The sequence below is a fragment of the Thalassophryne amazonica genome, chromosome 5, assembly GCF_902500255.1.
Source record: "Thalassophryne amazonica chromosome 5, fThaAma1.1, whole genome shotgun sequence".
Lineage (NCBI taxonomy): Eukaryota > Metazoa > Chordata > Actinopteri > Batrachoidiformes > Batrachoididae > Thalassophryne > Thalassophryne amazonica.
The window spans coordinates 86,933,640-86,949,765 of record NC_047107.1 but is presented as its reverse complement, the minus strand read 5'-3'; the positions used below and the strand labels follow the sequence as shown (position 1 = coordinate 86,949,765).

The 16,126-nt window shown below is 40.3% G+C and overlaps 1 protein-coding gene across 2 annotated transcripts in view; it reads left to right on the top strand.

The window, feature by feature from the left end:
* Nucleotides 1-16,126, top strand: part of adamts3 (ADAM metallopeptidase with thrombospondin type 1 motif, 3) — a 554,270-nt gene that overhangs the window by 436,311 nt on the left and 101,833 nt on the right. Inside the window, exon 16 of one of the 2 annotated variants that reach the window (XM_034170793.1) lies at nt 15,856-15,912. The exons of the other annotated variant lie outside the window; for it this stretch is intronic. Coding sequence (XP_034026684.1) covers nt 15,856-15,912 — 57 coding nt within the window. The remainder of the gene's footprint in view (nt 1-15,855; nt 15,913-16,126) is intronic. 2 annotated transcript variants of the gene reach the window in all.

Genomic DNA, 16,126 nt, shown 5'->3' with positions numbered 1-16,126 from the left:
TTTGGCTGGCTTGGTTTTTGTTTTCTGTTTCTCCCTCCAGGTGGTATGCATTCAGGACTGAGTGGCTGAGCATCAGGACCTCACCCTGAACACCTGAGGCTTGTTATCACATGCAGGTCACCAGGACTTACACCTGTGGTGTATTTTGTCTTAATCAGAGATTGCTGCATTTAAACCTTGAATGCACAGTGTGTGATTGCCAGAGACTCGACCTTGTGAGCAGACGTGTGAGATCGACGTCAGGAGAACAGTCTCACCATCACGGACGCAGAGACCGCTCCAGGTTTGACGCCACAGTCTGTGAAGGAGGATTGGGTGAGGGCTCACGCTCTTCAGCACACTTCCTGAGGTAATTTGGTTTTGGTGACTTTTATGAAGTAATGACAGTGGATTAGGTGTCCCTCACACCTTGTGTTAGTGAGCTGTCACGTTATGCTAATTGTCTAATCAGCTTCTGCTGCAGTGGAGATTTGAACTGAGTTGTTCCGTGCCTGCAGGGTGAGAAGCTGATGTATAGCTTTAACCCAGGAAGTGTTTGCTGATTGCGTGCACCTTTGAGTTGTGTCTCTCTGTGTGGAGTTGGACTCACCTCATGTTTCCTTTCTTCACAGACTCGGTTTGTCGCGGCCACCTGGGGGGTGTCGGCGGGGTCCCTGGGTCCGAACTGCTGTGGCTCCGGACCGTTTGTGCTGTTAAGAGCGCGCCGTGTTTCCACCTCACCAGACCGCGGACTGTTTAGTTGTTTAGCACTTCTCACTGTTATGTTTATTAAATTCTGTTATCCTTTGAACCGTGCTCTGCTTATTTTATGCTGGCTCCTTAAAACGCTGGGTCGGTGCTCCGACCGCGTCCGAAACATAACAAAATTAGATGTTGAGTGCACTTTCTTTTCAGCTCAATAGCCTTGATGAGAGCAACAAGCCTTTAAACACGATATTTAAAAAAAGCTAAGTGTATCTGCTTCAGGCAGATCCTGATTAGCCAATCAGATTCAACTCATCATCATCCTGTTGTACTTCAGTGAAGGTCTAATTTATTTTTCTGGGTTGTGTTTAAGTTCTTAGAATTTATGAAAATGTCTTAATTGCTATTTCAACTGACAGAATCCTGAAGTAAAGCAAAAATTTTAATAGTTACTTGGAAAGCACACAAAGTAAAATGGATAAGTGCGGCATGGTCTATTGTGGCATCCTGACACATTTTCATATTTGACATTTGAAATTCACCCACTTAGCAGCGGATTGCCAAAATATGGCAGCTCTGACATAACCACCCAAACCGCCTGTGATTTCCTGAGTAGAAACGGTGAGATGCTCAACTCAGCGGAGCTTTCGTACCAAAGAGACCAAATAAGACTCGTTCCACTAACACACGCACATCCTGTGTGGCAATTTGTGCAAATATGACAAATAAGATGAAAATAAGTGCATTAATGTCACTTTACTGTCAAAGCGCAAAGTGCAGTGATCAACGAAAGGAGTCATTTATTTTTGCATATCGCTCTTTGATCACTGCACATCATCCCATGCCAGTGCATGGAAAATACATAAATGTGCATAAAATTTTCTTAGTGTGCAATTTAGCATGCATGTAGTTGGCATTCCCAGCTAATAAATGAGGCTGAGGGAGCGCAGCCTGGCATGAAGGTGAGTGCACTGAATATTTGATCAGTTCACTTGGATTAAAGCTCTTTTTAATTAGCAGTAACACAGTTAAATTCATTATTATTCATATTAATATTTACATTAATGTAATTGCAGAGATTATTTTCCTGTTTTGCTTCATAACAGCATCTCTAAGGTAATCTCCTCCCTGCAGCTACACACAACACAAAATGCCAAATTATTGACAACACAGAAAAGAAGGAAACAAAGGAGCGTGCTGCATTGGGCTGTTCACTGGAAATAAAAATCAGGTGTTCAACAAGGTGCCCCTTGAGGCACCTTAAAGGTCTTAGGTGCCTCAAGGGGCAGCAACCCTCTAACACTGTGGTGGACACTGGTGGTCAGGGAAGCTGTCTGACTGGAGAAGGAGTCCTTCCGGTTATGTCGGAGGATTCCGGAGGCAGTTGCAAGGTACCGAAAGGCCCGAAGGGCAGCAGCCTCTGCTGTGGGAGAGGCAAAGCAGTGGGTGTGGGAGGAGTTCGGAGCAACCATGGAGAAGGACTTTCAGTCGGCACCAAGGTGCTTCTGGAAGACCGTGAGGTACCAGTCAAGCTGTCTATTGTAAGGATGGGACTCTGTTGACCTCATCTGAGGATGTAATCTGATGCTGGAAGGAGCACTTTGAGGAAATCCTGCATCAGACCGGAGTGCACTCTATAGTAGGGGCGAGCTGGAAGCTGATGGAGGATTATCATCAATTTCCCTGGTGGAAGTTACTGAGGTAGTCAAACAACTCGACAGTGGCAAGGCCCCAGGGGTTGATGAGATCTGTCCAGAAATGCTGAAGGCTCTGGGTGTGGAGGGACTGTCTTGGATGAGACATCTCTTCAAAATTACGTTGAGGTCTGGGACAGTGCCTAAGGAGTGGCAAACTGGGGTGGTGGTCCCCATATTTAAAAAAGGGGACCAGAGAGTGTGTGCCAATTATAGGGGCATCATACTCAGCCTCCCTGGTAAAGTCTACTCCAGGGTGCTGGAAAGGAGGGTTCAGCTGATAGTCGAACCTCTGATTGAAGAGGAACAATGCGGGTTCCGTCCTGGTCGTGGAACAACCAACCAACTCTTCACTCTCACAAGGATCCTGTAGTGTAGGGTGCCTGTGAGTATGTCCACCCAGTCTACATGTGTTTTATGGACATGGAGAAAGCATATGATTGGGTAACCTGGGAGATACTGTGGGAGGTGCTGCGGAAGTATGGAGTGAGGGGGTCCTTTCTCAGGGCCAGCCAGTCACTGTACTCACAAAGCAAGAGCTGGGTTCGGGTTCTCGGCAGTAAGTTGGACTCGTTTCTGGTGGGGGTTGGGCTCCGCCAGGGCTGCACCTTTTCACCAATCCTGTTTGTGATATTCATGGACAGGCTATTGAGGCGTAGTCGAGGGAGGAGGTTTTCCAGTTTGGTGAGCTCAGGGTCTCATCACTGCTTTTTGCAGATGATGTGGTCCTGTTGGCTTCATCAGCCTGTCACCTCCAACACTCACTGGATCGGTTCGCAGCCAAGTGTGGAGCTGCTGGGATGAGGATCAGCACCTCTAAATCTCCTCTAAATCTGAGGCCATGGTTCTCAGCAGGAAACCGATGGCTTGCCTACTACAGGTAGGGAATACAGTCTTGCCCCAAGTGAAGGAGTTCAAGTATCTCGGGGTCTTGTTCATGGAGCGTGACATTAGCCAGAGAATCGGCGCAGCAGGGGCCGTATTGTATTCACTCTACCGTACTGTTGTGATGAAAAGGGAGCTGAGCCAAAAGGCGAAGCTCTCGATCTACTGGACAGTCTTTGTTCCTACTCTCACCTGTGGTCATGAGGGTTGGGTCATGGCCGAAAGAACTAGATCGCGGTTACAAGTGGCCGAAATTGGCTTCCTTAGGTGGGTGGCTGGTATCTCCCTTAGATATAGAGTGGAGAGCTCGGAGTAGAGTCGCTGCTCCTTCGTGTTGAAAGGAGTCAGCTGAGGTACAGTGGGGAAAGTAAGTATTTGACCTCTGTCAGTTTTGCAGGTTTTCCCATCTACAAAGAATGGAGAGGTCTGTAATTTTTATCATAGGTACACTTCAACTGTGAGAGACATAATCTAAAAAAAAAATCCAGAAAATCACATTGTATGATTTTTAAATAATTAATTTGCATTTTATTGCATAAAATAACTATTTGACCCCCTAGAAAAACAGAGCTTAACAATTGGTACAGAAACATTTGTCTGCCATTACAGAGGTCAGATGTTTCCTGTAGTTCTTGACCAAGTTTTCACACACTGCAACAGGGATTTTGGTCTACTCCTCCATACAGATCTTCTCCAAATCTTTCAGGTTTGGAGTTTCAGCTCCCTCCAAAGATTTTCTATTGAGTTGAGGTCTGGAGACTGGCCAGGCCACTCCAGGACCTTAAAATGCTTCTTACGGAGCCCCTCCTTAGTTGCCCTGGCCGTGTGTTTGGGGTCATTGTCATGCTGGAAGACCCAGCCATGATCCATCTTCAATGCTCTTACTGAAGGAAGGAGGTTGTTTGCCAAAATCTCATAATACATGACCCCATCCATCCTCCCTTCAATACGGTGCAGTCGTCCTGTCCCCTTTGCAGAAGAGCACCCCAAGAGTATGACATTTCCACCCCCTTGCTTCACGGTTCGGATGGTTTTCTTGGGGTTGTTCTCATCCTCTAAACATGGCAAGTGGAGTTGATTCCAAAAAGCTCTATTTTGGTCTCATCTGACCACATGACCTTCTCCCATGCTTCCTCTGGATCATCCAGATGGTCAGGTCCTCCTGTGTAGTTCTGAGCTTTCTCAGAATCATCCTTACCCCACAAAGTGAGATCTTGCATGGAATCCCAGACCGAGGGAGATTGACAGTCATCTTGTGTTTCTTCCACAGTCTAATAAATAATCATAACAGTTGTTGTCTTCTACCAAGCTGCTTGCCAGTTGACCTGTAGTCCATCCCAACCTTGTGCAGGTCTACAGTTTTGTCCCTGTTGTCCTTAGACAGCTCTTTCGTCTTGGCTATGGTGGACAGGTTGGAGTGTGATTGATTGAGTGTGTGAATAGGTGTCTTTTATACAGGTAACAAGTTCAAACAGGTGCAGTTAATACAGGTAAAGATAAATTAACAGGTCTGTGAGAGCCAGAATTCTTGCTGGTTGGTAGGGGGTCAAACACTTATGCAATAAAATGCAAATTAATTATTTAAAAATCATACAATGTGGACTTCTGGTCGGAATGTGAGAATGGCGGCAGCCTAAAAACACCGCTTCCCCAACTTTTAATGATAACAGGCCCTGAGAGGTGCAATTTGAAGTTTTGAGCAGGATGAAGAGGGAGGGTGTGGAGGTACTATATTTACAGGAAAAATTAATGATATTTTATCCCAAGAAATTCAGAAGGAGATGATTTACACCAAACAAAGATATTATGAGGTGGGGAGTAAATCCGCAAAACTATTGGCATACAAACATAAAAAGCAACAAACATTAAGACAAATTTATAAGATGAAAGAATCCCAAACAGAACAAGAGGTATACAAAATGGAAGATATACATAGATGTTTTGAATACTACTATGCTAAGTTGTATGCCAAAATTAAAAATGACAATGAATCCCAAATAGACAAGTATTTAGATGAGTTACATCTACCAAAAATAACAGAGGAGCAGAATATAAATTTAATGGCTGAAATAACAGGGGAAGAAATAAATTCTGCCATTTCCAGACTCAAAAGTAATACAAGTCCTGGCACCAATGGTTATGGCTCTGAATGGTATAAAGTATATAGAAAAACTCTAATTCCATTACTACAAAAAAAATTCAGTTGGATTTTACAGGGTGGGAAAATTCCAGATTCTTGGAGGGAAGCAGTAATTTCAGTATTGCGAAAGAGGGTAAAGATGGAACAAATTGCTCTAACTACAGACACATTAGCGTACTTAATGTGGATTATAGAATTTTTACTGCAATTTTAGCTCGAAGAATGGAGAGAATATTACCAGAGATTATCAGTTTAGATCAGAATGGATTTATAAAACAAAGACAGACACATGATAATATCTGCCGTACTCTACTTATCATGCAACATGTTAAAGAAAAAAACTGAGGCTGTCATCTTGGGAATAGATGCAGAAAAAGCATTCGATTCTGTAAAGTGGGAATTTTTGTTTAGAGTTATGAAAAAGTTTAACTTTCATGCTGAATGGATTAGGACTGTGCGGTCTCTATATATGGATCCAATAGCAAGGATCAAGGTCAATGGTAGTCTATCAAAGGCAATCAATTTAGAGAGGGGGTGTCGTCAAGGCTGCTCAATCAGCCCTTTATTATTTGCTATTTTTTTGGAACCGCTTAGCCAAAGGATAAAACAGTGTGTGAATATTAAGGGTATAACCATGTCGGAACAAGAACAGAAAATAGCGCTGTTCGCAGACAATGTCTTGATTTATCTGGAGAACCCAAACTCATCATTACCTGTCCTGATGACATCCTTGACAGAGTTTGGTAGCCTGTCAGGATACAAAATTAATGTTCAAAAAACCCAAGCTTTAGCCTTTAATTTTGAACCAAACCAATTTATAAAACAAAACTATTCAATTAATTGGGAGCAACAATCAATGAAATACTTGGGCAGTCACTTAACAAAAGTCTTTGGAAACCTGAAAGCATTTGAGTTAACAGAGAAGGATTTTAGAGAATGGGACAAAGTTATATTTAGATACATATGGCAGGGTGCTAGACTGCATATTAAATATAGACAGGGCTGTGAAAACGCCGCAGGGGGAGGGGGGTGGGGTGTTAGTGATGTACTCTTTAATTGTGAACATCACTGAGTTTTAAAATGCTTATCGCAAAGCGTTCTCTTTTTTACGACATCGTGTAAGTTTTATAAGTCCGCGGACACTGATCTGTGTGTTACAGATACAAATTTGTTTCCTCGGATCCGCGGAGTTTCGCGGAGGAAAAATGCCAGTCAAAGCGTAGCTGTTACGACAGTTGTCGTAAAGCAGGACTGGTTGGTTGCTGTGGCGACGCTGTGTGGCGACGCTGTGCGGCGATGCTGTGTGGCGACGCTGTGCGGCGATGCTGTGTGGCGACGCTGTGTGGCAACACTGTGTGGCGACACTGTGTGGCGACACTGTGTGGCTCCTGTGCGACGCTTAAGCTAAACTTAGCATGTGGATATCCCAAATTTTTAGAGCTTTCAGGTTTTTAAAAGAAGATTTGTGCAGCATGTCTGTGTCACGGAGCGACGTCACACAGAGAGAAGATGGTGAGAAAGACTGTTTGAAAAAGTCTTATAAGGACAAGAATCCATGGAATCGTCGCTGGCTTCATCAACACACCTGAAAGATAAAAGAAATGGGAAAACTGAACTGTGCTCTCTCAGGAAACACTAAGAATTTTTCTTTCCCTGGAAAATAAACATTCTGCTGTTCAAACAGGATTTTAGACAAGATTATGTGACTTTTTTTTCACTAATCTAGACTTTCTTTCATTGTAAAAAAGACTGTGGCTTTGAATGGATTTAGGCTGCATGAATTTACACAAGAATATAAGTGACTTTTTACTATAAGGTATGTTATTGATATTTTACCATGATTTTCCAAATATTCTCCAAGCTTTAGCTGTGGTTTTTGAAGTGCTATAACAGTCTTTTCAGTCTTCATGAATTTCATGTGGTTTAATTGTTCTGAGTTAATTCATAATTTGGTTTACAATTAAAAGGAAAATCATTCCAGGTCCTACTTCCACATCATATTCTGTTATTTCAACATCATCATTGACAGAAAAAATAAAAGGTTGAATATAGGATCATTTAAATATCCACTAATTTTGAGATTTGTTCTTCCAGGAGATGCTGAAAAATTATCATTGGATAAAAAATTAATTCTGGGGCCCCACAGCCCTAGACCCTAGCTCCTGGGGAGCTGTACCCCCCCCCCCTGCAAATTTTCCTCGGATTTCACAATTTTCATTTCACAGCCCTGTATAGAACTCTTCAATTGCCAAAATAAAAGGGCAGTCTAGCTTTACCTTGCCTTAAGGGCTATTACCAAGCTGCTCAGTTGAAGGTCCTGCTGGGTTTATGTGATCCAGATTATGTGGCAAAATGGAAAGACATTGAGGGGAAAACTGCACCACCAGTACAAGCTCTTTTATGTGATGTGCAATTACAGAAAATCTGGAGACAAAATGTGAATGCTTGGCTGTGGCTGTCTCTGGGGGTGTGGTCTGAAATCCTGAAAAAGTACAACTTGATAGAAAAATGCAGGCTATTGAGATGGATCGCATATGATACTGATTTTGCACCAGATGCAGTGGACAGCACATTTAAAATGTGGGAAAATGGTCCAAAAATGTATTGGGAGATAATTAAAAGATGAGTTGATGAGTTTTCAGCAAGTAAAAGAAGTTTAGTCCAAGTTAAGTCTTGGCAATCAGGATTTTCATAGATACCTACAGCTAAGGCATTATATACAGCATAAAATAAAAATAGGAATGTTAATATTTCTCAATTGAATATACTTAAAATTGTCCTGGCTTCATATAAATTAGAGTTAAGTAGTAAACTTATTTCAAAACTATATATAGCTTTAGAGGAGTTATAGGGGGATGCCACAGGATATGTGAAGGGGAGTTGGGAGAGGGAAACAAACATTGAAATTTTGGAAGGGGATTGGGAACAAATGATTTCATATCAATGGAAAACAACTAGTTCCCTGTTTTGGAGAGAATATGGGTGGAAAAATGTAATATGTTTTTTTATTACTCCTGCGCAAAGAAAGTATGCTGATACAAAATGTTGTGGTGTGGTGAGGATAAAGCAGATCACTTCCACATCTTCTGGGATTGCCCCTTATTATTTCAATATTGGACTGAAATTAAAAAAAAGTTATAGATGAAGTACTACATATTAAAATTCCATTAAGGTTTGAAATTGTGTATCTGAGTAAAACTGAAATGTTGAATTTAAGAAAAGATGATTATAAAATTATGCTCTTGGCTAGCAAAAACGCACTCACCAGAAGATGGCGAACAGATCTGGTCCCCAAGGTGGAGGAATGGGTCGATGTCATGCTGAATATATACACTATGGAGAAAGTGACCGCATCTGTTAGACTAGAGGTAGACAAATTCAATAACATCTGGAAGGGATGACTACAATACATTAGACAGTGCAGATCTGATTTTGTATAGGACTTTATTGCACGTCAGGAACATTTCTATATGTATGTGTGTATATATATATATATATGTATATATATATATTGTGTCCCCCCCTCCCCTTTTTTTTCCTTCTGCTTGGAGAGGACTTTATTATGACATTAAGTGGACTTTTGGATAAATAAGGGCTTTGAATGATGTTTCTGTACACCCAGGTCTGAAGCTACAGTGTTCTTGTTTTAAGGCGGAATAAAATATAAATAAAAAAAAAAAATCATACAATGTGATTTTCTGGATTTTTTTTTTTTTTTTTTTTTTTTTTTTTTTTTTTTTTTTTTTTTTTTTTTTTTTTTTTAGATTCTGTCTCTCACAGTTGAAGTGTACCTATGATAAAAAAAAAATACAGACCTCTCCATTCTTTGTAGGTGGGAAAACCTGCAAAACTGACAGGGGGTCAAATAATTATTTTCCCTACTGTAGTTCTGACATCTGGTAAGGATTCCCCCTGGGCGCCTCCCTAGGGAGATGTTCCAGGCACGGCATCTGGGAGGAGACTCCAGGGAACACCTAGGACTAGGTGGAGAGATTATATCTCCTCACTGGCCTGGGAACGCCTCGGGATTCCCTAGTCAGAGGTGGTCATTGGGCTAGGAAAGGGAAGTCTGGGGTCCCCTGCTAGAGCTGTTGGCCCTGCAACCCGATCCCGGATAAGCGGTTGAAGATGAGTGAGTGATGAGTGTTCATCAGTGATACATGTAGTAGTCTATTCAAAAATCTGAAGAAATGGTAATCAAAAGAAATGTATCCCAGGCACTCCGATGTAAATGAAAATATATAATATATAATTAAAATAACTAAAAATCATATATGAACTCAAGATTTATCTTTTTAAAATAAAAGCCAACATATTTCAACTCAGATTGTTCAGTTGAAACACCTTGGGTGCCTTTCTTTTGTACTGTTACATGTACTCTTGACATCTTTGTGAGACTGAATGAATATTTACTTTTGTGATTTTCCAGAGAACATAAGTAGGCCTACTGACCTTTCATTTGCAAATCCAAACATGATTCATATTTCAGAATTTAAATGAGTCAGTGTGCATAAGTAGTTTCATTCTTCTTGTCTAGACTTGAACTGACACCATATTCATGCTGGAACACAGAGAATAACTTAATGAGCAACTGAAGCGTTCCACGAGGCCTCCATGTAGAATTTAAGGGTGTTTATTAGCACAAATGGAATGTAGTATCAGTAACTATCTGTTCATTAATGTATAATTAATTACCTGCAACAGTGTGTTTTCATAAGGTTAGAAAGAGGGTTGGTAATGGACCCTATTACAGAGAACCACAACGAAAGATGAAAAAAGCAGGTTTATTTTTCACAAAAATGCACATTTCAACATGCAACAGTCTTCTTATTGGATTCAGCAGAGGATGTTCCAAAAATCAGTCACAGAAAGAGTTCTAATACAAGCAATAAATCCAAAATGACAAACACAAAAAAAGAAAAAAGGAGATAAGGCAGGATGATGGATGAACCAATACAATATGGGAACAAGGAAACACTCCAACAGCAGTTATTAAGATGAGTAAACAATTAAAAGCAGAACTGTGGAGATTTGTGAACCTGGAAGACCAGAAACTGCAAGTTCAGGTACATTAAATGAACGTGGCGGAAATGTCAAAGTAAAAGCACCAATGAATATTTGCCACAAGGAAGAATTAGCTAATGTGTAACACGATTTTTGTTCCTGGCAAATAAGTGTCTTTTTCCAACTACATTTATTGCAAAACAATAGAAAAAAGCCCACTTTTCATGTCAAACTTTTTTTTGGCTGCACACCAATTTTATCCCCTCAAAACAGCGATTTTTAACAGTTTTCTGACTTTTTCAGAATAAAACTAAAATACGGAACATAACTGCAGCAAAAATGAACAGTTTTCCTTGATTTGCAAATGTGCAACGAATCACTTTCCCTGATCAGACCCCAAATGTAGTCCCCCATCCTGTTTTCATTGTCAGATCCCTGATATCTGTGTTCAAAGTCTATTATGTCTTGGTGGAAGTGCTCCCCATGTTCTTCTGTGTATGCCCCCATGAAGTCCTTGAAGTCAAGGTGAGCATCCAAAATGTGGAGCTTCAGTGACATCTACAGCCCCTTTGGCCATAATTTCTCAAAGTCTCAACCAGTTCCACATAATTGTCAGCCTTGTGGTTGCCCAGAAACCCATGGACAACATCAACAAAACGTTTCCATGCCTCCTGTTCCTTTGCTGTCAATTTCTTTGGAAATTCAGGGCACTCTGTGATTTTCTTGACTTGTGGTCCAATGAAAATAAACTGTATCTGTAATGTCACAGTCCACTTCACTGTTCTCCCATCCTCTGATTCAGTGCTTTCTTCTTCTGATGGTTGTTTTCTTTCTGGAGGTGAAGGTACAGGAAGCTCAGCACTATGTGGCACTGGTGCAATGGAAGATGGAATGTCAGGATAAGGAATAGCAGGTGCATTCTTCCCCTTTCGTCGTTTGGAAGGATCCACCATGCAGAAGTAGCAGTTGGTTGAGTAGTTTAGAACAGCAAACTTTATTGCACTCTTTTCCCCTCTGTACCATCCTGCAAAAAGAGTGAAAATATTTGTTTAATGACTGATCATTCAATATTTACCATACAAGATTTTTGCTTTTTCAACAAAACATAACTTTCTCACCTTCAAGTGTTTTCTTGCAATATTCACAAGCTAAGTGAGGTGCCCAGTTCTTATCTTGGTCTCCAACTGGCATTCCAGAATAAGCTTTGTCAGCTTTGTTGAATTTGCTTTGTCAACATTGTATTATGTTTGAAATGATGTTTGAACCCTTTTGACATGATCACAAAAAGAAAATTTGATGACCACAACTCTGACAAATGGACTTAACTTTTCCAGAAATTAGTAGTGACCACTCAGTGAATGTGAAAACTGGTTAATTTGCAATTTCATTGTTCTGACCACAAAACCAAAGTTTGGAGGTCAAGACCACTCTTTTCTATTTTGATTGGTTGTGAAGAAATGGGAAATTATGGTTTTAACCCTAGAACAAGACAAAAGTGAAAATTTGTTACTTAATAATGCGAGAGACAGAATAACATCAGAACCCGAGAGAACAAACCTAAACACCAAAACATCACCGGTGGCAATATCGACATGGTCTCCACAAGGGGGCCCTTCCTCCACCTTGCAGTACGTTGCAACACAGCCAGAAACCTGGAAAAAAAAACAAAAAAACAAGAGGACTCAGTAGTTGCTCCCCTATACAACATCTACTGATTGTTAGTCCAGGCTAACAAGTTTGAGAATCTTCATTTGGATCCTCAAATGGAGAATCATACATACTGCAAATCACAAAAGAAGGTAGGGGGCATGAAACCCTGTCGTCAAAGAGGCAAAAATGTGAAGGGAAACACTCATGACTGACAAAGACATAATGCAATCTGCAACCTCACCACTAGATGGCATCTTGTCCATCCAAATTGGAAGTCCCAAAAACCAGTTTTATTTGTTATTATCTATCGTCCACCTGGTCGTTACTGTGAGTTTCTCTGTGAATTTTCAGACCTTTTGTCTGACTTAGTGCTTAGCTCAGATAAGATAATTATAGTGGGCGATTTTAACATCCACACAGATGCTGAGAATGACAGCCTCAACACTGCATTTAATCTATTATTAGAGTCTATTGGCTTTGCTCAAAAAGTAAATGAGTCCACCCACCACTTTAATCATATCTTAGATCTTGTTCTGACTTATGGTATGGAAATAGAAGACTTAACAGTATTCCCTGAAAACTCCCTTCTGTCTGATCATTTTTTAATAACATTTACATTTACTCTGATGGACTACCCAGCAGTAGGGAATAAGTTTCATTACACTAGAAGTCTTTCAGAAAGCGCTGTAACTAGGTTTAAGGATATGATTCCTTCTTTATGTTCTCTAATGCCATATAACAACACAGTGCAGAGTAGCTACCTAAACTCTGTAAGGGAGATAGAGTATCTCGTCAATAGTTTTACATCCTCATTGAAGACAACTTTGGATGCTGTAGCTCCTCTGAAAAAGAGAGCTTTAAATCAGAAGTGTCTGACTCCATGGTATAACTCTCAAACTCGTAGCTTAAAGCAGATAACCCGTAAGTTGGAGAGGAAATGGCGTCTCACTAATTTAGAAGATCTTCACTTAGCCTGGAAAAAGAGTCTGTTGCTCTATAAAAAAGCCCTCCGTAAAGCTAGGACATCTTTCTACTCATCACTAATTGAAGAAAATAAGAACAACCCCAGGTTTCTTTTCAGCACTGTAGCCAGGCTGACAAAGAGTCAGAGCTCTATTGAGCTGAGTATTCCATTAACTTTAACTAGTAATGACTTCATGACTTTCTTTGCTAACAAAATTTTAACTATTAGAGAAAAAATTACTCATAACCATCCCAAAGACGTATCGTTATCTTTGGCTGCTTTCAGTGATGCCGGTATTTGGTTAGGCTCTTTCTCTCCGATTGTTCTGTCTGAGTTATTTTCATTAGTTACTTCATCCAAACCATCAACATGTTTATTAGACCCCATTCCTACCAGGCTGCTCAAGGAAGCCCTACCATTATTTAATGCTTCGATCTTAAATATGATCAATCTATCTTTGTTAGTTGGCTATGTACCACAGGCTTTTAAGGTGGCAGTAATTAAACCATTACTTAAAAAGCCATCACTTGACCCAGCTATCTTAGCTAATTATAGGCCAATCTCCAACCTTCCTTTTCTCTCAAAAATTCTTGAAAGGGTAGTTGTAAAACAGCTAACTGATCATCTGCAGAGGAATGGTCTATTTGAAGAGTTTCAGTCAGGTTTTAGAATTCATCATAGTACAGAAACAGCATTAGTGAAGGTTACAAATGATCTTCTTATGGCCTCGGACAGTGGACTCATCTCTGTGCTTGTTCTGTTAGACCTCAGTGCTGCTTTTGATACTGTTGACCATAAAATTTTATTACAGAGATTAGAGCATGCCATAGGTATTAAAGGCACTGCGCTGCGGTGGTTTGAATCATATTTGTCTAATAGATTACAATTTGTTCATGTAAATGGGGAATCTTCTTCACAGACTAAAGTTAATTATGGAGTTCCACAAGGTTCTGTGCTAGGACCAATTTTATTCACTTTATATATGCTTCCCTTAGGCAGTATTATTAGACGGTATTGCTTAAATTTTCATTGTTACGCAGATGATACCCAGCTTTATCTATCCATGAAGCCAGAGGACACACACCAATTAGCTAAACTGCAGGATTGTCTTACAGACATAAAGACATGGATGACCTCTAATTTCCTGCTTTTAAACTCAGATAAAACTGAAGTTATTGTACTTGGCCCCACAAATCTTAGAAACATGGTGTCTAACCAGATCCTTACTCTGGATGGCATTACCCTGACCTCTAGTAATACTGTGAGAAATCTTGGAGTCATTTTTGATCAGGATATGTCATTCAAAGCGCATATTAAACAAATATGTAGGACTGCTTTTTTGCATTTGCGTAATATCTCTAAAATCAGAAAGGTCTTGTCTCAGAGTGATGCTGAAAAACTAATTCATGCATTTATTTCCTCTAGGCTGGACTATTGTAATTCATTATTATCAGGTTGTCCTAAAAGTTCCCTAAAAAGCCTTCAGTTAATTCAAAATGCTGCAGCTAGAGTGCTGACGGGGACTAGAAGGAGAGAGCATATCTCACCCATATTGGCCTCTCTTCATTGGCTTCCTGTTAATTCTAGAATAGAATTTAAAATTCTTCTTCTTACTTATAAGGTTTTGAATAATCAGGTCCCATCTTATCTTAGGGACCTCGTAGTACCATATCACCCCAATAGAGCGCTTCGCTCTCAGACTGCAGGCTTACTTGTAGTTCCTAGGGTTTGTAAGAGTAGAATGGGAGGCAGAGCCTTCAGCTTTCAGGCTCCTCTCCTGTGGAACCAGCTCCCAATTCAGATCAGGGAGACAGACACCCTCTCTACTTTTAAGATTATGCTTAAAATTTTCCTTTTTGCTAAAGCTTATAGTTAGGGCTGGATCAGGTGACCCTGAACCATCCCTTAGTTATGCTGCTATAGACGTAGACTGCTGGGGGGTTCCCATGATGCACTGTTTCTTTCTCTTTTGCTCTGTATGCACCACTCTGCATTTAATCATTAGTGATCGATCTCTGCTCCCCTCCACAGCATGTCTTTTTCCTGGTTCTCTCCCTCAGCCCCAACCAGTCCCAGCAGGGGACTGCCCCTCCCTGAGCCTGGTTCTGCTGGAGGTTTCTTCCTGTTAAAAGGGAGTTTTTCCTTTCCACTGTAGCCAGGTGCTTGCTCACAGGGGGTCGTTTTGACCGTTGGGGTTTTACATCATTATTGTATGGCCTTGCCTTGCAATATAAAGCGCCTTGGGGCAACTGTTTGTTGTGATTTGGCGCTATATAAAAAAAAATTTGATTGATTGATTGATTAAATCCTGCATACTGTAGTTTTAATGACAAGATTTTATTTAGTTGATGCATGGAAATGTTTAGCAGTTTCACACGTAAATTTTTTCAAGGTCACATAAGAAAAACATTAAGCTGATAGTGAAAACTTTCAGTTGTTACAACCTTAATTCATCAGTGAATGAAACAATTTTAAAAATAGCTGCAATATATGTATAATTAGCAAAACCCTCGCCAGTAGATGCCACTAAATACTACCTACTGTAGCTTTAATTGAATCTAAATTGAATCTGAATCTTAATGACAAAGTTTTGTTTAGTGGATGGAAGGAAATGTCCAAAATTCTCTACAATTTTTTTCATAGCCATATAAAAAAATATCAGAAATATCAGATATCCTTTTGCATAAATCTTTCTTCTGAGAGTGTGGCGGCTTCATCACACTGTTAACAGGAACTTCATTGTTGAAACTATAATCAGTCTTTTTTGTCAGTTTTGTTTTTTACATCTTACTCTTAACCACTCACTTTTTTTTCTTTTTTTTTTTTTGAACCAGGGAAGTATTTAAGCAAGAGACACCAAAAAGAAAATGCTTTGTTGGAAAACAAACTATGCAAGTATCCAGTGTTAGTGATGCACACATGCTGACTGTTTTTAGTGTTGACGGGAGACTAACATTGTGGAGATGTGTGATATAAACTACTGTTTTAAACTAATCCTTCTGACTAGTTGTCTACAAAGGTCTGACTCTGCCACTAAAGGTGATGCAGTTCGCTGTCTAGTTGTCTTCTATTCGTGATAGGAGTCATCTAATGTATGAACTGTCT